This window comes from Lithobates pipiens, unplaced genomic scaffold (genome assembly GCF_037356315.1).
Source record: "Lithobates pipiens isolate NorthernLeopardFrog02 unplaced genomic scaffold, aLitPip1_a1.2 Scaffold_16, whole genome shotgun sequence".
NCBI classification, from domain to species: Eukaryota; Metazoa; Chordata; class Amphibia; order Anura; family Ranidae; genus Lithobates; species Lithobates pipiens.
Genome location: NW_027507748.1, coordinates 53,449,348 through 53,472,387, shown reverse-complemented (window position 1 = coordinate 53,472,387; position 23,040 = coordinate 53,449,348). Strand labels below are relative to the sequence as shown.

The window sequence follows — 23,040 nt, the reverse complement described above, 5'->3', positions numbered from 1 at the left end:
GGCGCATGCGCCGTAGACAGCGGCGCGCAGGCGCACTGAGCGCGGCATTCTCAGCGACGGAGCTGCCGCGAGTGTCGGCTCCCGTGCGCATGCGCGGGGGTGACGTCATCGCGGCTTCGCCGAATGACAGCGGCGGAGCTGCGAGACCCCACCAACAAGATGGATGCGCCGGACTACAGGGGACAGCGGGGACTTCGCTGGCTCCTGTGTCAGGTAAGTGACACATAATGGGCTACTATGCGATGCATAATAGTCCATTATGCTTTGCCTTTGCAGGGAATGAAAGAGGAAGTAAACTCATCAGGGTTTACTTCCTCTTTAAATGTCATTTTTGTATGTGTGTGCTGTAATTGATTTTGTTCTGTTTGCGATCATATAGCAGCACCATCTTGAATGTAAACGCATTTTTACGGTGTGCCCCTCAAGTCTGTTTGTATATAGAGATATCGCATATCTAGCTAGGAGGTGGTGCAATGGGGCTGCCTTTTACATGTTTCCTTGTTGCGTACGACCTCGTGTAGAAATCCTGTTTTACAGACCTAAGTAGCTCAGGCTGAAATGTACATGTAGAAGTGACTTGTCACACAGACTCGTGCCTTATCTGGTGGTTTCAATTAAGGCTTCAGTCAGACACAGTGCCTCAAAGCAGGCTGCTAGTGCTGTACTGTCTTTTTTTACTAACCCGCAGTGCACTGGAAATCATTTGTCTGTTAAAAAAAAACAAAAAAAACAAAAAAAAACAGGCCGTTAACATAACAACTCAATAGAATTTGTTAATTCAACATTTAAGTATACAATGTAGAATTCACCTAGTGTAAGCGTTCATCACTGGTTGTATTTAAGGTACATATACTACTTGACTTTTAATTTCCCCTCAACAAGACAAAAAAGCCAGTATCCTATGTTATAATGCCTTTTGCAGCATATTATTTTTTCCCAGCATTACTTGAGCACTGAATTTTAAAGTGTGGAGCGAATTAACAGGTAGTTAGATGCTTGTCTCTGTATTGTTATGAAAAATCTCATTTATAAACGTAATCTTTTTATTTTATTTTTATTTTTTTAATCCTCAGATATACCAGTATATTCAGTCTCGCTTCTATCGGTCTCCGGAGGTTTTACTGGGAATGCCTTATGACCTTGCGATTGACATGTGGTCCCTTGGGTGCATTTTGGTAGAAATGCATACTGGAGAGCCCCTCTTTAGTGGAGCCAACGAAGTAAGAGCAAAATTATTATCACTATACAGATACGCCTCGTTTACTGACTTACCTGTTTAATGATCACTCGGACTTGCGTCCAGTTTTCCTCACCCAAACTACGCGCTATACATTCTTGTGTTGTACAGTACAGAATTTTCATTTGTGTTCTGTACTTATGCAAATTAAAACAATGTTCTTGAGCTGGAGTTGTGCGTTTAGACCCTTTTTTTCACAATACAGTACAGTAGTTAAGAATGCTTAAAATATTGACTACTTGTGACTCCTCGTTTAACGACCTGGTCGTTGGAATGGAACCTGGTCGTTAAGTGAAGAGTACCTGTAGTCACTCTCTCAAGAGTTTTGCAGTGAGAAATCCTGTCCTCAGTAATGGAGAATTGGATACCTTCTTTTTCAAAGCGTATTGTACAGGAGGAATTGGATATTGAAAATTGGGTTGAGGGTGTGGATAATATATCAGACTTTTGTGAACTGCCTTTTTAACAAATGTACCAGGCAATCACCTTATAATCATCTATAGGTATAATTAATGGGTATTGAGTTAAAGAACAGGGTCCATGTACACTAAATGGCTGATGAAGGGAACTTGACCATCACAATTCTATGGGCTTGTTACTCTCTTTGGGAACACTTTGTTTAAGAATTTGTGTCAATTTAGCCAAAAGAGCATTTGTGTGATCAGGTACTGATGATGATCTCTGAATTACAATCTGTGTTGTGCAGGCCACTAAAGTTCTTCCACACTAAACTCATCAAACCATGCGTTTATGTTAATGCGTTTATGGACCCAGATTTTTTCTTAGGGGCACAATCATGCTTCCACAGAGGCTTCCCTGGAGCCATAACTGACCCAGAACATACTAGTGGGATTGGAAATCCCAGGTGGCCTGTGAATGCTTTCACTTGACCTATTACCACTTTGTGTACTTTGTGCTGCTTCTATTAGGGGAAGAAATGTATAAGACTAAAACCCCAGGAAGGGATAATGAAATAAAATTAATTGAAGAGAGGAAAAATGAGGAATCAACAGACTTCTTTGGGTAGCATAGATGCAACCTGCATGAGCTCCACATCCTTAATTCTGGCATAGAGGTCTGAAAGTGTTGAAGATGTTGATTTTCGACAGTGTACGGCCACTGAGCACCGCTGTAAGTATGTGTGCCCAGTTTTTTTTGCTAATCCGGGGAGTTTAGAAGGGAAAAGGCCTAGTAGAAACGGCTTAGGGCAGAGGGGGATATCTACCTCAAACAGCCAATGGAGGAGCCCTTGTACCGCGTGCTAATAGGACTGGAGAGCTGGACAGTTTCAATAAATATGGAGTAATGTGCCCCAGTCTTGAAGACATCTCCAGCAGCGGTCCGAAGCCGATGGTTATATGGTGTGTAAGCGAGATGGTGTTAGATACCAACAAAAGAGCACCTTATAAGTGTTTTCTTTATAAAGTGTACATATAGAGCTCTTAGCTGCACTAGACCATATAGTTCTCAATTGTTCAGGAGACAGTTCCTCCCCAAGATTTTCATCCCATTTATGCATATAGTTGTGTTTCCCCAATGAGAGTCTGTCAGAAGAATTTAGAATTTATATATGTCTGAGGTCAGTCCTCTAGGAGGGGCCAGATGAGACTACTCTTTCAAATAGGGAAGGTATGGAGAACTGAAGAGTCGGGGCGATAGAGCATAGTGCCATATTTGAAGGTGCCCAAAGAAAGCAGTACGGGGAGGTCATGCTTAGCTGTAAGTTCGTCAAAGAGTAGTAGTACCCTAGTCACCGGGTTCACTAGTTGTCCATAGTCAAATCAATACCTCTGCAATCGGGTAACTTGGGGTTGTAGAGAGAGACTGTAACTAAGGAGGCCTCAGATTGAAGTGGGATGCTACGATTCAATTGTTTCAATATAGAGCGCAGCAGGTTCCATAGTATGTAATAGGGAAGTGGAAGGGACATTAGCATTCCATAAGTTGCTCGGGTGGATGGGAGCTATCCATAATTTGTCTCTTTGGGTCCAGCAGTTATAGGCCTTAAGGGTGAACCAGGATACAATTGCTCTCAACTGGGCAGCATAATAGTAACGGAGGAGGTTTGGGAGAGCCAAACCCCCCTCGTTCCGAGATGCATAAAGTATCGAGCGAGCTACGCGGCGTTGCTTGTAGTGCCATGTAAAATTTAAAAGACCTGTCTGAAGCTTTCCAAGTTGTACCATTTGGATGGGCACTGGGAGGGTCATAAAGCAATATAGTATTTTAGACAAAATGATCATACTGCCTATCTCTATCTCTAGATACATTTGGTCCTGCAGAGGAGGGTCGCCTTGTAGCAGTAAATCTGCTATAGGGCAGTCTGGAAGTGGCTAAAATTCCACAGGAAGAACTAGAGTGCATAACTGGACAAAAGAAAGTCTGAACTGTCCACTTCCGCCACAACATTTGTAACATTAAATGGTTTGAACATGGATAGATGAATCTGTATAGCACCATCATCTCTAAGTTACTGTATTAAGTATTTACAGGCATTTGTCATTTTTTTTTTTTCTTCTTAAATATGTCATAAATAAAGTAAGCTCACGTTCACTTTAAAACTGAACTGCAGACTGACCTGTATAGCAGGCGCCTAAAGCTGCCTTCTTTCATAGTCAAATGTCTTAAGGCCCTCCCAGGAAGCCCTGAAATTCGGTGAGTCCTAATATGCATACAGAAATGACAGTTGCTGTGGTTGCACTTCACCCCACTCTTCTTTTTACCATTGGTTCTTCCCTGTGATGGATAGGCTAGTAAACCTATAGTGCGTGCACACTTTGAATTGATTAAGCATTTTGTTATTTTGTATTTCTTAACAGGTTGACCAGATGAATAAAATAGTGGAAGTTTTGGCAATCCCACCTCCTCACATTCTCGACCAAGCACCAAAAGCCAGGAAGTTCTTTGAGAAGACGCCAGATGGCACTTGGAACTTAAAGAAGACCAAAGACGGGAAAAAGGTGGCGTACGCATGTTCTAGTGGCAGGAAACCTTCAAATGTGTTATCTACTAAATGTGGTTAGAAGTAACTGAAAATTAAACTCTGGAGCAATTCCTACGTGCGCTTGAAAGTGGAACCAATTTAGTGTACAGTGCAGAGGATGTAAAGTGTACCTCTCATCCTGGGAAGTGCTTCTTCTGCAATATCACCCATTCATGCTGGTAGTGACATTGGGAGTCTGCACCTACCAATGAAATATCTGATCTCCTGAAACATTTAGAAAGAAAACAACAAGGGTATGGAAGCTCCCAACCACGACACTACCTGCCTGGAGTTTGCATGTTCTCCCTGTGCCTGCGTGGGTTTCCTCCGGGTACTCCGGTTTCCTCCCACACTCCAAAGACATGCTGGTAGGTTAATTGGATCCTGTCTAAATTGTCCCTAGTATGTATGAATGTGAAGTTAGGGACCTTAAATTGTAAGCTCCTTGAGGGTAGGGACTGATGTGAATGTACAATGTATATGTAAAGCGCTGCGTAAATTGATGGCGCTATATAATAACTGAAATAAAAAAGAATAAATACATTTAGCCAGCTATTCTACTCAGTAATATGGTGGTGAAACCCCCAATTTCAGGTTATGTGTCACAGACTTCAAAGGCTCCGCCAACCTATCAAGCTTATATTACGGATTGCGAGGTGACAAGACACTGCCGCAGATCCTTTTCTTTGGGGGGGCAATAGAAGGGCTTTTAACTTTATTGCTTGATCCGGTTGGTGAGTGTTATGGGTTACATAGATTGCTTTGTGTGTGATTTACTGATACCTGTTTTCTGTTTTCTTAATAGGAGTACAAACCACCAGGGACACGGAAACTTCATAATATACTTGGAGTGGAAACTGGAGGTCCGGGAGGTCGGCGGGCGGGGGAATCAGGTCACACTGTAGCGGACTACTTGAAGTTTAAAGACCTAATTTTAAGGATGCTAGATTATGATCCCAAAACGCGGATCCAGCCGTACTATGCTCTGCAACATAGTTTCTTCAAGAAAACTGCTGACGAAGGTACAAATACAAGTAACAGTGTATCTACAAGTCCAGCTATGGAGCAGTCTCAGTCATCGGGAACCACCTCAAGCACATCCTCTAGCTCAGGTATGACCAGCAGTTTACCACAGAGCCATTGAACTTCGTGATAGGAGAACATGAGTGTGGAGTGAAGCTTTAGCTGACTGCTGGAATGTTTTTTAGGGTGGTTAAAGCAGGGCAAACCTGCACATCAATACTTTGTTTGCAATCTGTTAAACATTTTAGTGGGTGACTGAATAAAGTACAATGCATCAACAACTTGCAGTTACATACTTGTCAAATTTTATAAAAGTACTCTTTAGACTTGTACTGGGAGTATCTGCTGTGTAAGCTGTTGTGCAACAGGAACAATATTGGAGAGAAATTAGTTCACAAATGTCGTGATACTGTCTAATTGTGGCAATAGCAGAGAGGAGACAGCAGTAGCACATTATTTGCAGAATTATAGCCTCTTTAAAAATGTCCTCTTCCACCTTTTTTTTTTTTTCTTTTCCACTATTAGGTGGCTCATCTGGGACGAGTAATAGTGGAAGAGCAAGGTCTGATCCAACCCATCAACACAGACATAGTGGAGGACACTTTACTGCTGCTGTTCAAGCTATGGATTGTGAGACACACAGTCCTCAGGTAAGCTGTACTTGTCTCACAATAATGCAACACTCTGCTAGCAAGGGGACCATGTGCAGGATTTTATTGCTTAAACGTTTGAGCAGAAAATTTCAGTGTATGTAATAACTGTTTTCCATATCCCTGTTGTCAGTTTAAGTTATAGGTGGCGTCTGGTGGGTTTGGCTTTAGCTTTTGGCATCAGGGGTGTATTTTGGGTTTGTGCTGTCCTAGGCGCAATACTAAAATCCCCCCCCCCCCAATCTAAATTTGTCCCTTCCTCTTTATGCCCCACCTTTTTATTAGAGCTCCACCTCAGGAGTTGATCAGAGACTGCGGCCAGGATATAGGAGTTGGTCAGAGTCTGTGGCCAGGATACAAGAGTTGGTCAGAGACTGTGGACAGGATAAAGGAAGGCAAGGAATAACCTGGGGGTGGGGTGCAATTGGCCCCCTATAGCGATGCCACTGTTCACTTCTGCATGGGGCCGGTGCCACTTCCCTGAAAAAATCCACCCAAAGCAATAGCCTTTGGGTGGCCTGGGACTGAAGCTGGCGATTCCGCCGTCTTGCCATAGAGGTAACTGAGGACTGGAACGTCTCCCATCATATCTATGGTCTAAGAAACTGGAAGCGATGAGTATTTTGTCATTTGTGGTTTCGCCAGAATCATGTAAACAAGCCATTACTGCCTAGTGAAAGTATTATTTAAACTGATCTCTGTTCAGATGCTTTTAAGGGCAGAGGAGAGATCTGAGGTCTAATAGACCCCAGATGTCTCAGTAAAGAGGACATTTAACTGCACATTATATCACAAGGCATGTTGTCCATTAAAAAAAAAAAAAAAAAAAGTGTAATTTTAATTTCTTTAATTTAAAAAAAAATGTAAGTGCTCCCGATGCATGCAAATCTGAATGCATATGTAAACTGTGATTGCACCACACATGTGAGGTATCGCCACGCACATCAGAGCGTAACATCATCTGTTTTTCCAAAAAAAAATATGTATATTGTGTTTGTGTGCAGCAAAATTAATTAAAGTGCATTTTTTTCCCCCAAAAAATTTGTATTTAAAAACTACTACTTCACAAATACTGTGCAACGTAATAAATTGTAAAACCCACCATTATATTCTCCAGGGCCGCTGCTTAAAAAAAAATATATATAGTGTTTGGGGGTTCAAAGTATTTTTCTAGCGATGATGATTTATACATGTAGGAGAGAAGTGAAAGAATTGGTCTGGTAGGGTAGTAGTTACACATACCTGAGTCGTTTCTTGATCCAACGATGTGTCCATCTGCAGCAGCGCTGCTTGCTCATCCTGTTTTCATAGGAGGCTCTGAGAGCAGCTGGAGCCATTGGCTGTTGCTGCTGTCAGTCAAATCCTGTGAGAAGGGAGCAGGGGGCGTGGCCGAATGGAGCTGTGTGTGTCTGGATGTACACAGCCTGGCTGGGGAGTGGCCTGCACTAGTGCCCCCACAGCAGCCAGCTTGCTGTAGGGGCACTCTGAGAAAAGGAGGAGGGGACAGCGTCAGGCAGGGGGATTCCAGTAGAGGAGGTAACGGATTGCTCTGTGCAATACCATTACTCGACGCAAGCATAACATGTTTCTTATTTTAGGAAAAATCATAATTTACAACCACTTTAAGGTAAAAAAAATTCACTTTTTAATATGAAAGTTAAAAATGAAAAGGAAAAAATAAGATCTGTCAGCAGTAGGACTGAAACAACTAATGGACATAATTGATTATAAAAATAATTGCCAAATATTTTCATTATCAATTATTTGGTCAGCCAATTAGTTAGCCTGCATACAGAGCGCTTATGTGAGGAGCAATGCCTTCCTTATGGAACATGTAGTACTGGGCAGGAGAAGGAAGGGATTTAAAGTGATTCTAAACACAGAAGGCTTTTTTTTTTTTTTTCTTTTACCTTGCTATAAGGGCACTCTATACTATACTTTGCAGCTTGCTATAGGTGCACCATGAAGGCAGGAGGAGCCAGAAGGCTGCTCTGTGCAAAAACATTACACAGTAGTAGGTAAGTATAACATCTTGGCTTTAAGGGCTCTGTGCAGGGAAGATCAACATCTGAACCCAGAGAAGCTGGAGTTAATATAAGGCATTACAAATGTGAAGTTAAATGTTTAGCAGTATTGTGCATTATAGTACTACTTTATAAAAGATTTATATATATCACACACACGCACACGCACGCACGCACACACGTGCTCTTCTGCTGTTTTTGTACTATACAGGGCTACTTTTTGTTTTATCATCATGACAGATGTTACAAAAAGCATGCTGCTGCTACTAACATATATTGGTGACAACAGGTAAAATGAGGGGAAAAAAGTATTTGGTCCCCTACTGATTTTGTACGTTTGCCCACTGACAAAGAATTGATCAGTCTATAATTTTAATGGTAGGTTTATTTTAACAATGCGAGACAAAACAACAAAAATATCCAGAAGAACGCATTTCAAAAAAATGATAAATTGATTTGCATTTTAATGAGTGAAATACGTATTTGACCTTCTATTAATCAGCAAGTTTTCTGGCGCCCAGGTGTCTTCTATACAGGTAATGAGCTAAGATTAGGAGCAGTCTCTTAAAGGGAGTGCTCCTAATCTCAGTTTGTTACCTGTATACATAAGCAATTGATCGATCAGATTCCAATCTCTTCACCATGGCCAAGACCAAAGAGCTGTTCAAGGATGTCGGGGACAAGATTGTAGACCTACACAAGGCTGAAATGGGCTACAAGATCATCGCCAAGCAGCTTGGTGAGAGGGTGACAACAATTGATGTGATTATTCGCAAATGGAAGAAACACGAAAAGCCTTCCGGCTTTCACACTGGAGTGAAAGGGGCCGTGTTTTTCAGGCACTATACGGTATTTTTTAGCACTGTAGCGCCTGAAAACCACCCTAGTGTAAAAGGGGCCTTTATAGACTGGTCATTTCTTTTTCAGTGGGCAAACGTACAAAATCAGCAGGGTATCAAATACTTTTTCCCTCACTGTAGCTAGGTAAATATATTTCTAAATGTGCTTTTGACATGAAATTTTCACCACATGTTGATAACGCATGCAATCCATATATACAAAGAAACCAAAATAAGTTCAGAAATTAAGTTGTGTAATAAAATGGAAGGACGGGGGGTGGGGGGGGGGGGGGGGGTATTGAACACATGAAGCAAGGGAGGTGCAAAAAGGCATCCAAAAGCAAGACACCAGCTGCAATCCATCAGTAATTAGAAAGCAATCCTCTTGTGAGTGCAAGTTAATATCAGCTGGTTCAGTCTCAACTGATGGCCTGATGTTATGGATGTCAGTCCAGGCTCCGTGTCATTGTGACAACTAAGTCTGGATTTGCCAGGTAACTGCACTGACACCTGGTTTAGCCTCTATGCAAAGCAGCTGAGAGCCTGAGCCGGTCACCCCCACCCCCTCCACAGCCCAGCACTCCAATGAGTGAGGAGGAGGAAGAGTAGAGAGCTGTGACTAACAGTTTACAGCTCTCTGCTCGCGGAGCTCTGAAAACCAAGTGATCGGTGATGTTCGATCGCTCGGTTCTCAGTGTAGAGGCACCGGGGGACAGATGCAGCATCGGACTGATGCCACATCCACCGAGGTAAGTATGATTCTGGGGGGAAAAAAAATCTTCTTTTAAACTCTTTGGATGCCATAATACACACCATGTTTGGAGGTCAAATGGCACTGCACATTACCCCAAAACCACCCTCATACCGACAGTGAAGTTTGCTGTGGGAACATCATGGTGTGGGGCTGTACGGTACTGACAAACTTCATATCAATGAAGGCGGATGAATGAAATGTACCAAGACGTTCTTGAAAAAAATCTTCTGTCATCTACCAGGATGATGAAGATGAAGCGAGGGCGGACATTTCAGCAGGACAATGATCCCAAACACAAAGCCAAGGAAACTCTCAATTGGTTTCAAAGAAAATAAAGCTGCTAGAGTGGCCCAGCCAATCACCTAACTTGAATCCAATAGAAAATCTATGGAGAACTAAAGATCAGAGTTTATAGAAGAGGCCCACGAAACCTTTAAGATTTGAAGACTCTGGAAGAATGGGCCAAAATCACACCTGAGCCACGCATGCGACTAGTTTCTCCATACAGGAGGCATCTTGAGATTTGTCATTACCAACAAAGGCTTTTGTACGAAGTATTAAATAAATTTCAGTTGGCATTTTCGATGCGTTTTTTTTTTTTTTTTTTTTTTTTACCGGTGTCATTCCATTTTTATTACACAGAACTTCAATTCTGAACTTGTTTTGGTGTCTTTGTATGGATTGTGTGGGTTGTTGCTGACGTGGGGAAAATGTTGATGTCAATAGAACATTTAGAAATATATTTACCTAAAAAAAATGGTGACATGTTCAATATTAGTTTTACCAGCTGTATATCTCTTCTGTCTGTTATTCTCAGAGTGGATTTGATATTTTGTTCACTAACCATATAACTAGTTATTTCTATTTAGCGCTGCATAGAGATATTCAAGAAAATTATTTTTGAAAACTTTACATATTTAACTAAATTGCACACCACACTGAGGTTTTTTTTATCAAATTAATCAAAACAATAATCGACCAACTAATCAATTATGAAAATAATGACTAGTTATCCTCTTAGGATTTCATATTTTACTTTTCTTACTGTAATAAATTCAACTATATTACAGAGGATGATCGATTGAATGCTGTTATAGAAAAATGGCTTAATTCACTGAATCTAAATCATTGTTATTTGCATAATGGTTAATAATTGCAACAATGAGAGCCAGGAAAAGCTAAAAGAAAACGATCTCACGGCTGAAAATAACTATTTTCATGTGTTGTGCCCTAGTGAATTGGGCCTGATGATAACTAAGCATTCCACATCCTGTATCCATTCCAACAGGGAGAGAGGGGCTATGATGCTGTTTTTATCGCCTCTAAAGATAACGCCTGATACTGAAAACATTTATGCACCAATGGGCAAAATTTCAACATGCAGGCTGCACAACTGCTTGCATCAAAGATTCAGGAAAACGTTATTGTTTTATGTAGAATCTAATGCCCTCTAGACTTGCTCACCCCTCTGATGCCTTTCTCTCTGTTAGGGCCTCATTCTTGAAGAAGAGGTCGGTAGCGTGAATAGCAGAATTATTTGTTTTTGTTTGATTTTTATATTGACATCGGAAATATTTACTCATATCTCATACAATTTCTCATTGCAGGTTCGACAACCGTTTCCTCCACCAGTGGGTTGGACTGTCACTGAAGCACCCACACAAGTCACCATTGAAACCCACCCAGTCCAAGAGACAACATTTCACGTTCCCCCTTCACAAAACGTATCGCATCATCATGGGAATAGTTCTCACCACCACCATCATCACCACCATCACCACCACCATGGACAGTCACTGGGCAGCCGAACGAGGCCCAGAGTCTACAATTCCCCATCCAACAGCTCCTCCACCCAAGATTCTATGGAGGTCGGTCATAGCCACCACTCCATGACATCCTTGTCTTCCTCAACTACTTCTTCCTCAACCTCCTCTTCGTCTACTGGCAACCAAGGCAACCAGGCCTACCAAAATCGCCCTATGGCTGCTAACACCTTGGACTTTGGACAGAATGGAACTATGGACCTTAACTTAACAGTCTATTCAAATCCTCGCCAAGAGACTGGCATCACTGGCCATCCGACGTACCAATATTCTACAAACACAGGCCCTGCCCACTATGTAACTGAGGGACATCTGACAATGAGGCAAGGCATTGATAGAGAAGAATCTCCCATGACAGGAGTTTGTGTTCAGCAGAGTCCTGTCGCAAGCTCGTGACTAAGTTCAGTTTAGGTTTGTTTCTTGTGTGTTTTTTATTTTATTTTTTTCTTTATTTTGTTCTATTTTTTTATTTTATTTTTTTTCTTTTATTTTTAAGAAGTGGTGATTTTTGTTTTTGCGTTTTTGTTTGTTTTCCAAAAAAAAAAAAGAAAACAAAAGAAAAAAAAAACAAAGTGCAAAAGCTGCTTTAATCAGAAGGAGATAAACACACTTAACCGCTACAACAGGGAAAAGCTGACTATTTTTTTAAACTTGAAATGATTGCAAAGGGACAATGAAGTTGAAACTATTTTTATTTTTTTAAAGAGCTGTGTCCAAACCCAATTTATTGGATGGCTCCGGGGGGTTATCACCTCTCCTTTTGCTTCCCCCCCCCCCCCCCCCATTTAACTCTGTACACTCTTATCGCAATTATTTTATAACAATTAAAAAAAAAAAAAAATTATATATGTATTTGTACATACATATATATATTTATATATTTTAACCATAGTAAGTTATACTGAACATAGTCAGTTGCCAACATGAAAAAAGCAACATTATTAGAGAAATGCACCCCTTTAGTCCTTTTTGGGGCTTAAAAATAAAAAAATAAAAATGGGCGCAGAAAATGCAGTACTGTATTAAGGAGGGACCTTCGACAACCCATAAGTAAAGGGACGGTTAAATTGTGTCACATTGTACAAGTCACCATCCAAAATTGGCGGTTTACCAGTGTCTCCTAGTGTCAATCTGGGAAGAAAAAGCAGCAATTTTAATGGGAATTTGTGGGTCTTGCCAGTTGAAGACCAGTGAGCTCAAACTGTAAAAACCATCCTGTCTCGTTTTAAGGTGCACTGAGAGAAGCAATCAAGCGGTCAGTTTTGGCCAGTACCTGGGAAGGTCTGAGAGTTGGTCTTTGGGAGAACCTTTGGCCTTATGGATTTTGGACTCTGAGTCAGAAGAGCCTGCCGTTTCAGATGCAATCACTTTTGGACATGTTTTTGCAGACAGTCCTTAATGCTGAAAAAAAAATAAAAATAAAAACCAGAATGGGATAATTCAAGCGGCCTTTCTTTAAAAAAAAAAAATAAAAAAAAATAGACTTTTGTGACCCACTAATTGTAGAGTTTTCCAAGGTCACTTTGCGTGTGTCATAAAGCTGACTTCCTTAATGGTTGAAGGTCACAGAAGTAGTGGTTTGCGTTTGATGGTAATAACTACACCTGTGTCCCTTCTTGGTTTATTTTAGTTTTTATTTTTTTATCCCTGTTTTTTTTTTTTTAAATACTTTTTGCATTATTTTTTTGTTTTCTCTAGGCATGTGGTCTCGCCACTATCACTTCTGCACAAAAATGTCTTCAGTTCATTTTGAACGTTAAGGACAGAAATAACAAAAACAAAACAAAAAAAAAAATGCAGAGTTTTATGTGACTGCTTTTGTTTGCCTCACAATTATGCTGTGAATTATACAATTTTTTTTGATAATTTATTGTACCAAAGCTGTTTTTATAGCACATAGATCTGTAACCAATAATGTAGCAGTACTGCACTTTGACACAAGGTGTAACTAGAACTTTTTTTTTTTTTTTTATATCACTTGGCAGTTATGGCTGTATTATAGCTTAAACAGAACTGGAGCAGTTGTTTAAAATATTAGCTAAATACTTTCCAGTAACCTTTTTTGTCCTGAACATGAAAATATATCATAATAGCAATCACACAAGTCGTTTTAAACAGTAGAGTAGTGATATTCTAAGGTTTAATTTAGACATATGTCAGGACGAAGCAATTTTTAGGAGCCGGGTTGCCAGTGCTTTAAAAAAAAAAAAAAGAAAATCACCTGGCACCTCAGTTTTCTGAGCCCCTCTCTGTTGTCAGTTGCAGCAGGTGTGAACGGTGTCTACCTAAAGCCCAACTGAAGCCTCCATATTTATTACTGCAATGCAGTCAGACATTATAATGCTCTCAAGAGTCAGACCGCTGCTCTCACACAAGCAGCAGCTAGTGTCTCCATTGATGCTCTAATCAACATCACTCTTGCTCCCTGAGCAGCACTTTTTTTGATTGGAGCAGTGTGAGGGGGGCGGGAGGACTGTAGACTCGAGTTGCGGTTTGTGAGAGCTGCGCTCCGACTCTCCAATGTGCTGCCAGCACAGTGTATTTTATTTTTATTTTTTTTAACACTGCAGCACTTAGTATGTAAAGATTCACAGAAAGAAGAGAATATTTATTATTTTATATGCAACCTGACTTTATTTCATTATACGGAGTCTTCAGTTGAGCTTTAAAATTGCCTGTTGTCTACTAACTTGGAATGACTCTACCCCCTGCTATATGTGGGAAAAATGGATACTACTTCACAGGACTTCTTGCATTTTAGGCAAGACGAAACCAGGATCAAATGAGAATTCACTGATCTCTACTTTGTCCAAATCTGGACATTTAAGCGTCCAGGCATTGCACAAACTTACCCCTAAACTTCCATCTTGCCTTCTAAAACATGCCCCGGCATTTTTATTTTATTTTGTTCCTGCAGTGAAAAACAGATTTTATTACTCCCTGCGGTGGCATCACCAGGCTTATAAAGTTCTTTCATGGGCAGCTGTTGGGAGCTCAGTTACTGCTAATGTGGGCAGCCCCCCTTAGAAATACATCTAGCAAAAGCTCTTAACTACACAGATTGTGTGGGTAGTCTCTTGGAAGCCAGGAGCATAGCATTGTTTTACTGGGAAAGAAATCAATATACAGAGAGAAAAATAGGCAGTGGATCGGTGGCGTTCTGTAGTCCAGCAGGCAGGGCTGATAACTCTGGTTGGGATTTCAGTGTGGCAGAGGCAGCGTTCTCAGCTCAAACAGGAAGTTAGGAGCTCTCTAGATTTTTGGCAGGTCAACAATTTTTATTTTTTCTACTTGCATTATTCTTAATGGGATAAATTGTGGCAACATCGGCTTCTATTGCATACAGCATATATATTTTAATTTTGCTCTGACGTACACTTGAATGTGCTTGACGTTGATGAGCACACACAGACCCCGCGTATGCAGGCTTCAGCTTGTATAGGAGCAATGCTTTTACAAAGCACATATAGGACTTTCTGCAGCTTTCTTGAAGCCTTTAAAGCACCAGTTTGGGGATGTAAAGTACAGATTATAATTAAAGTGCTGAATTAGCTAGTAGTCTTCACCAAGCTTTTCTTAAAGTAGTATTAAACCCTCTGTGTTTTTTAGCTTAACACATTGAGCACAATAAAATAAACATTCCCCCAGTAAACTGTTAAAAGTTGCAGTTTACAACTTTTGATGCTGCTAGCTCCTTCTCTCTTTGTCATGCTTAACTGAGCTTCCAGCCTTCATAGGAAAGAGTTAACAGTGGACAGTGCAGTCTCCCCTCAGTCTGTTAACTTGAAGTAGGAAGGGGTGTGCTGGAGGAGGTAGGAGAAGCAGTTCCTTGCCACCGTAGACTACGTGGCTTTGTGTTTCTATTGATGCACAGAGTGTAGAAAGACACTGCATGTGAAGGTGGCTCTGCAAGAGAAAGCATCCATCCTGAAACGGGAAACTTGAGGCCGCAGATCACGGTACAAGCTTAAAGCGGTAGTACACCGCTAAGTGTTTGAAAAAAAACAACAAAAAAATGCAAGACAATGTCATAATGTGCTAGCATGCATCACATACTTTCACATCATGTGAATCTTACCTGAAAACAAAGCCTCCCAGCGGCGTGCTATCACCGCTGAAGGCGCTTCCATCTTCACCTGCTCTTCCTTCCGGGGTTCACAGACCCGGGTGTGTGAGTGGGCGGAGCCGCAATTAAGTCACTGTGTGCGGGAGCTGCCGTTTACGGCAAAGGACTCTGAAGGAACGGCACAGGTGGCTGTTCCTTCAGAGTGCATGTGCCAGTGATGTCCCCGGGCTGAATGTACAGTAAATATCTTTATTTACACCACCTATAGGTAAGCCGCCTTATAACCTTACCAATAGCTAAAAATCATGCATGGGAGTTTACTCCTCCTCTAAACTGGAACATAGGCAAGGTTTAAAAGATATTGGAGCTGCATGCTGTGAAAGTGCTTAAAAACCTTAGGGTTTAATATTTTAAGTTTCAGGTGGTACGGAGGTGGTACTCCGGAGGTGGTTCAGGTGGTACGGATGCATACTAAAAGCCTGCTGAAGCTTGCTGTTGATTTGTTTAAAGTGACAGCCCACAGTACCATTAAGATATGCGCATTACATCAAACAGGAGCTGAAGGTGTTTTAAAGGCTTTAGGAAATTTACTTACACAAATGCTTTGTTCTGCAATTTGCACTTGCACAAGAGGAACCCTGATGTGTAAAAGGCTAAAGAGTCCCTCCCCGTTTCATGCACTTTGTGATCCAAGCCTCATTATCAATACATATACAATCATTACACAGATCTGTTTACTATAATGCTCAATGAAGCCACACTGTAACGCTCTATTGTCAGACACCACAAATTGTCACTGCACCTCTGTCTAGTATTGTAGCACAGCTAAGAGCGAATAGTATTTGTTACCTATCTTGGTCCATTGTAAGCTATGCAAGCTTTTGAAGCATCAGTTGTGTCAAATGAGAAATGTTCCAGCTTTGCTTGTTTGCCTCCGGGGACCTGTAGACCCAGTAGGGGCACAACTGAAATCAGTTGGCCATGGAATGCTCGCATAAATAAAGCATTCCATGTGTCTACACTTTCTCAAGGCAAGAAGCAAAGATTTAACATTTATCCATCTGTAACAGGAACACATCAAGAGCCTGCACGGGTATAAGGAAGCAAACTAGGTAGAAAATGCTCAATGCGAATTTTGATGATTTTGGTTTCCCAATTCAGGCTAATTGCACTGCCAGCTAAAGGAGCTCTGGAAAGGAAGGGAGGAAGTTTTGTCATAGGCCAGTGATGGCGAACCTTGGCACCCCAGATGTTTTGGAACTACATTTCCCATGATGCTCCACTACACTGCAGAGTGCCAGAGCATCATGGGAAATGTAGTGCCAAAACATCTGGGGTGCCAAGGTTTGCCATCACTGTCATAGGCAAATATTCCAGCCACCCAAATATATTTCGATAGTCTGGTCATGTCCACATGTCTAAGAAGCATTCAGTGTCTCTGGCCATCTTTACTGTGTTGAACTTGTTAGAAAGTGGAGATTTAATATACAATTAACCTGCCGCATGAGGAACACAGAGGATGTAGTTGCAAAACTCTCCCTGTGTAAATTCTAGTTGCTCGGCTGTCATAGTGATCCACTAGTTCTGGAAAGGTATTCAGGGTCCTTTTAACTTTTCAGATCAATATACTTGTCTCCAGTCAGTGGCTAAGAAAGTATCAAAATCAGGAGGTCAGTCAACTAGCATTATCAGAATACCGTTAGCATTGGCAGCTCCAGTGTTTGTTGTGACAGGTTTACTTGAAAGCCCAACTCCAGTCAAAACTCTAGTTTAATTTTGATAGTTTGGAGGGTTGAACCTTTTTGTTGCTGTATATGTCCTCATTGGGGACCTCGTTTTCTAACCTCGTTTTCTGTGCCATTGCCACCAGAACAAGAAATTATAGGGTGTGGATGTTACTAGGACTTTGCAGCTGATCCAACAACTCCACGCTATTAAATAAATGTGTTTTTATTGCTGTCCCCTTCAGCGAGAAATTCCATCACTTCCTGTCTGAGACAGCCATCAGGGCAAAATGTGGGAGGAAATCTTTGTATGAGAATATAAAGTTTATTTCTAGGGAAATAACAGGGGACAGAGACTGAAATTTATACCCAGCCCAACCTACAAGTTTGCAAATGCCTTTTTAGAGCCCTCTGCTTCAAGTGGCATTTGCATGCATATACAAGTGTATGGGAATGCAAAGCCAGCTTTTTAAGCTGGTCAGCTGCAGGTCCAATGCAGAGTTGAATGCCTATGGTCAGAGTTGAACCTATGGTCAGTTGAGTATAAGACTTTTTCTCCTCTCCCCTGAGCAAAATGAGCACTTAAAGTGGAAGTAAACCCATCGATTTAAACAGTTTAAAAAAAAACGGCATGCCTGGAATGCTAACTGCACATTGACTGTGCTATTAACCAAACTATCAAACCACCCAATGGCTGGTGTCATAACAGATTACATGTGCAGCACCGTGGCAGCTGAAGATTAAACAGAGGCAAAGATGGCAGCTTCCGTGGATGAAAACGATAGGGGAGTTTACTTCCACTTTAACCCTTGTAGTGTGGGCAGAGTAGGGCTTAAAGTCCTACTAAATTTCTAACTCCCAACTTAAAATCTGTCTGGTTAAAAGTTTGGTCTTGCTGCCACTATCAAACACAAGTTTTAGTTCCCATAGGAGAAGAACCCATGAATACGTCAGTGTTGGCTGCTATTGTGAAAAACCAGTTCAGTCTCCAGACTGCCACATATGAACTCTGCCAGAGTGTTGCAGAAATTACATTTTATACATCAAAATGCATTTCTCATACTGTACTTTAGGCTTTTGCACGTGTTGCTTTTCTTACTGGTCTGAATGATTTCGCCATATCTTATGTATCTAATACAGGGTCCAAAATATATTTCTGTGACAACAGTAGCTTGGCTGGAGTGGCAAAAGTTGGCCCATCATTTGGGTGGAAAAGCCTTAATTCCGGTCCAGGATTCTTACTGGAATAATCCACATCCTAAATCGTGGTAGTGACCTTTTAATTACTTCTACCACCTGATGTCTTGCTATTTTTTAGCATTGCCGCACAGTGTTCATACAGCATTCCAATTCGCTAGAAAGACCAATTTCAGCCCCATCCACCCAAAGTTTGCTAAAGACCAAGGCTGTGTATGGGTGATCTGGTCATACTTTAGCTAGACTCTGAGACTCCATTCACACTTGTATGACCCCAAAGTTGCACAGACTGCAACTTTGACGCAACATGGATACGACTTTGGCTTGACCAGTGTTAATGGACAACTGTTGCACACAAGTTGCATTGTATAACATTTAGGTACTACTTTCATGCAACTTGAGGGCCATAGACTTCAATGTTAACAGGTTGTATGAAAATCAGACCAAAGTAGTGCATGAACTACTCTTGAAGTCTCTGCGACTTTAAGTCCTGCCTATATGAATGGGTATCATTGGAAAACATGGGGAACAACTTGTCATGCTACTTTGATGATCAAAGTTTCATGACAAGCTGCACAAGTGTGAATGGAGCCTGAATCATTATATTGTGTGTAATTGCGCTTGTGTTTTGAGAGAGCAATAAGAGTTCAACTAGTGACAGAATCAGGATTAAAGTGAAAGCTTGCCCACATGCCCCGTTCCTTCCCAGACTGCAGCTTGGTGTTGTAACTCTGCAACATACAGCCTAAAAGTGAACACTGCTTGGAGTTTTTTTTTATTTTGTTTTTCTTTTCCCCAGTGCAACTCTGGACAAACCCTTTTCCAGTGGATTTTTAGGACTGTGCTTCTTAGCCCAGATTAGAAATCATTGTCTTGTTGAAGGCCAGTAGACATACGCCAAAGGAAACCAAGCAGCTGTTAAAGCAATGACCTCTGAAATTCTCAGCATTTCTTTTAAAACTAGATCAGCAGAGGTTCCAGAAAGCCATGTTTTAAACCCAAAATATAGATGACCTAGGAATGAAATCCTTATAGGAATGACTGTTTACCGCGTAGAGTAAGCGAAGAGCCGTAAAATGTAACATGGAAGTCATTCTGCAAATTAGATTTGTGCCGTCCAGGTGGACCTGTTGTAATCTAAAGGAGAAAATCATTTTACCCGCTGAATGACGTGAGGTTTGGCATAGGAATCCTACAGATACAATTTTACCTTATTTTACACAGTAAAATATCTCTTTAAAGGGTAACTCCGCTTTTGTTTGGGGAAAAAAAAGGCAAACCAAAAATATATAGTGTGTACAATTGTGACGCAAGTCGTATTGTAATTGAATGTTATAACAAATTACCTTTCCTTTTTCAAAGTGCAGAACTGTAATTTTCTGTAAAATGTAATGCAATATGGCTACATGCAGGCAATTCTGTACACAGAAGGAAGTCTGCACTAAGATACAAAATCGATTTTGTACATCCCTTGCAACAAAAATGGCATTTGTAACAAAATATTCCCTAAAGGGATGCAGACACTGCAATTTTTCTCACTAGAGCCCTGCAGGTGCAGCAAAATCACTCCCATACAGGCTCACTGGGCACATGAACACAGAAACAAACAGCTTTTTTTTTTCCAGAGTAGCAAAAGGTAGGAATCTGCAACATTATTTGTTAAAATCCTTGTTTAGAGGAGAATGTCTTTTCCTCAGGAAAAAGTGGAATTACTCTTTAATTACTCTTCAGTGCTACTGGGGAAGATTGTTGGCCAGTTGTTAGGTTAGGCTTAGGTCAGGCTTATCAGGTAATCTGGCAAGGGGTGTCCTCAGAGGAAAATACTTTCCCAAAAATCTCCTAAATGAGAGATTGCTCAGCGACTAATCTCCTATTCCCACTGAAGTCTGTGGAGAAGAAGAGAGGAAATTAATTGCTAATAGCTAAGCAATTAAATTGTAACATTGTGAGAGATCGATTGCTTAGCTGCTGTATCTCTCTTACGTAATCTTTGCAATAAAAGTAATGTGATACAAAAAGATCGATCTTGTGAGTATTGTGATTGGGCATAGGTAGGGTCAGAGCTTGCACTGAGCCCCCCCCCCCCCCCCCCTTTTTAAGCACACAGCGTTTGCAAATGTAGAAGGATAAGGATTACAAGTGAATCATACCATGTAATGGTTACATGGAGAACCTTTCATTCTGTGAGTTCCTGACCAGACCAGACACCTCCCCACTGGCTGATGGTCTTCCCATCCTGGGAACTTTGGCTGGCTCAGGCAGTGATCGGCACCTTCCAGCCTATGTGAGTAAAAGGGGGGGGGGGGAGAGTCTACTGGCCATGATACTGTTTTCCAACCAATGAGCTGGCTATTGATGTTGGATGCCATTTAGATTTGTGGGCATGATCTGACCAGTCATAAACACCTTGTGCTTTCGGATTGTGTGAGGGCGCATACTTGGCACTGTAAAGAGAGCGGTTGATTGGACACCTCCAGTCCAGTTTGCGTGTAATGTCCAAATACAGTCTGATATTTATGACACCACTTGGGAGTTTGGCAGTATGTGCATCTTTTCACTAGTATGTCTGTACATCTTGAAAATGACACGGTAGCGACAAATATAGGTTTATTCCAGCACAGTTGTAAACATGAACTGAAGCTCTTTTTCAGCTTAAAAAAAAAAAAAATCATCATCTTGGTATAACCACTCAAAGCCTGGTGCGTTGCTGGTTGTCAAGTGATTGGTTATACCGAGATGATGGTATTTTTTTTTTCAGCTGGAGGTCGGCTTTCTTGTAAAAGCAATTCTAGCGGCTAATTAGCTGCTGGATTGCTTTATTAGGCAGTGTGAGGACATTGTGTGCTGCAAACACATTCACCCCTGTTAGTCAGCTTCTGTGTTCATTTCATATTGCCTGTTCAAATGGAGGGTGAGGCATTGGTAATGTCTGAATGCATCCAACTTCTTGCATAGGTTGCAAGGTGTTTACTGAACACACCTCAGCCAATGGCTCCACCAGCTGACACATTTGTGACATTAGGTGAACACAGTACCTACTTCTGCCCTGCAGAGACCAATGCTGCAGTCGGCGAGTGTGGCATTTCACATTGCAAACTTTGGAGGGCGATACTTCTGTTGCACAATCATGCCGTCAGTTGCCATGCAGGGGCAGTTATAATATCCAAGCTTGGTGTTTCCCCTCTTTCTTATATTTGGGTGGAGTAATATTTTCTAATTCCTTGCTTTTAATGGGCCAGTCCATTTGAATCTTTCTCTGTAATTGGAGACAGCTGGCTAAATGAAAAAAAAAAAAAAAAAAAACGAACTTCTAGTAGTCTGTAAAAAAAAAAAAAAAAAACACACACACACACACACATATATATATATATATATATATATATATATATATATATATATATATATATATATTCATAATAGACAATAGCAGGAAAGTGATGAGCAGCTGCCACATTCTCTGCTGAGTGCTGTGGTTCCACCAGTTGCTTGCTATATTGGTTTTGTGTCCTGGCAGGTGGAACCACCCACTACCTGCTGGTTGTGGTTCCATCCATTGCTTAGTATATTAGTACTATGTCCTGGTGGGTTGGAACCACATTGCTCAGCGGGGAGGACTCAGCATTCAACACACCAGGAAGTGTCGGCCTCCAGTGGTGGCTGTAGAGTTGCAAAAGAGCGACGATTAAAGTCACCACCTATTACCAATACCTAGTATTATTAATACACTTTTTTTTTTTTTTTTACCCTCCCCCTCTTGTCATTTGAAATTTTACGGTTTAGCAACAGGGTCACTTTAAATCGCGTATTGCCTCGTATGTCTCTGGGACCCCATTTCTGGAGATTCCATTACCAGTTGGAAGAGTCCCTGAGTGATGCAAAGAAGCCATTCCTTTTATTCAGCATCTATCCAAAACGGAAATATACATTTTGTGTGGCCTAGCCCTCTTAAAAAAACAAAAAAAACAAAATTCAGTTCCACCAGTTTACCCACAATCCCCTTGGTTTTCATTCACAATCCACTTCTGTCTGCTTTACTACACAGTTTGGTTACAGGATGTCTGTGCATTGTAAACAAACAGCATGAGAAAGGTACCTATTACCTGTGTTCAGATTGTACAATCTAGTCCGGACTTGCTGTGTATATTGTAACGTTAAATGATAAAAAAAAACAAAAAAAAAAACGCCCTTTGTATTATAGTCATGCAGTCTTATGTATGATAAACCGTTGAATAATTTCTCAGACGTTTTTTTATTTTATTTTATGAAAATAGAATCCTTGGAATTTGGATTTTTTTTCTATGCAGTTTTCTTTTTCAAAAATATTTTTTAGGTTATATTTGTAGTCAATCTTAAACTGTCAAAATGGCACAAATGCCAAATAATGTATACTTAATTTTCACTGATGGTGAAGATGAATTGGGACTGATATTTCGGTGTACACTAAAACTTTTTTTTTTTTTTTTTTGTTTTGTTTTGGCTATTTTATTTTAAATATATTTTTTTCTTTATTTTGCTCTATCAGTTTTAACGCACAAATGCCTTTAACTTCAGTTGCTTAGTGAATGCCTAGTTGGGTTCTGGTGGTATATTGCCGTCATGAAGAAATGTTAAAGGGGGACTCCTGTCAGGGTTTTTTAAGGCAGATCTAATGACTATGACCTTGCTATTAACACATTTTCCTGTGCAGTCAGTCCTTGGCAACATTACTACCCTTCATGAA

At 40.9% G+C, this 23,040-nt stretch overlaps 1 protein-coding gene across 2 annotated transcripts in view; it reads left to right on the top strand.

Annotated features, from left to right (window-relative positions):
• Nucleotides 1-12,777, top strand: part of DYRK1A (dual specificity tyrosine phosphorylation regulated kinase 1A) — a 144,353-nt gene extending 131,576 nt beyond the window's left edge. Inside the window, exons 8-13 of one of the 2 annotated variants that reach the window (XM_077479908.1) lie at nt 1,074-1,220; nt 4,057-4,197; nt 5,026-5,332; nt 5,769-5,893; nt 11,118-11,744; nt 12,564-12,777. In XM_077479908.1, coding sequence (XP_077336034.1) covers nt 1,074-1,220; nt 4,057-4,197; nt 5,026-5,332; nt 5,769-5,893; nt 11,118-11,729 — 1,332 coding nt within the window. In that variant the 3' untranslated portion in view covers nt 11,730-11,744; nt 12,564-12,777. Of the gene's footprint in view, nt 1-1,073; nt 1,221-4,056; nt 4,198-5,025; nt 5,333-5,768; nt 5,894-11,117 lie in introns of both variants that reach the window. The other variant, XM_077479907.1, reaches the window with a different exon arrangement.
• The last annotated feature ends 10,263 nt before the right edge of the window (nt 12,778-23,040 follow it).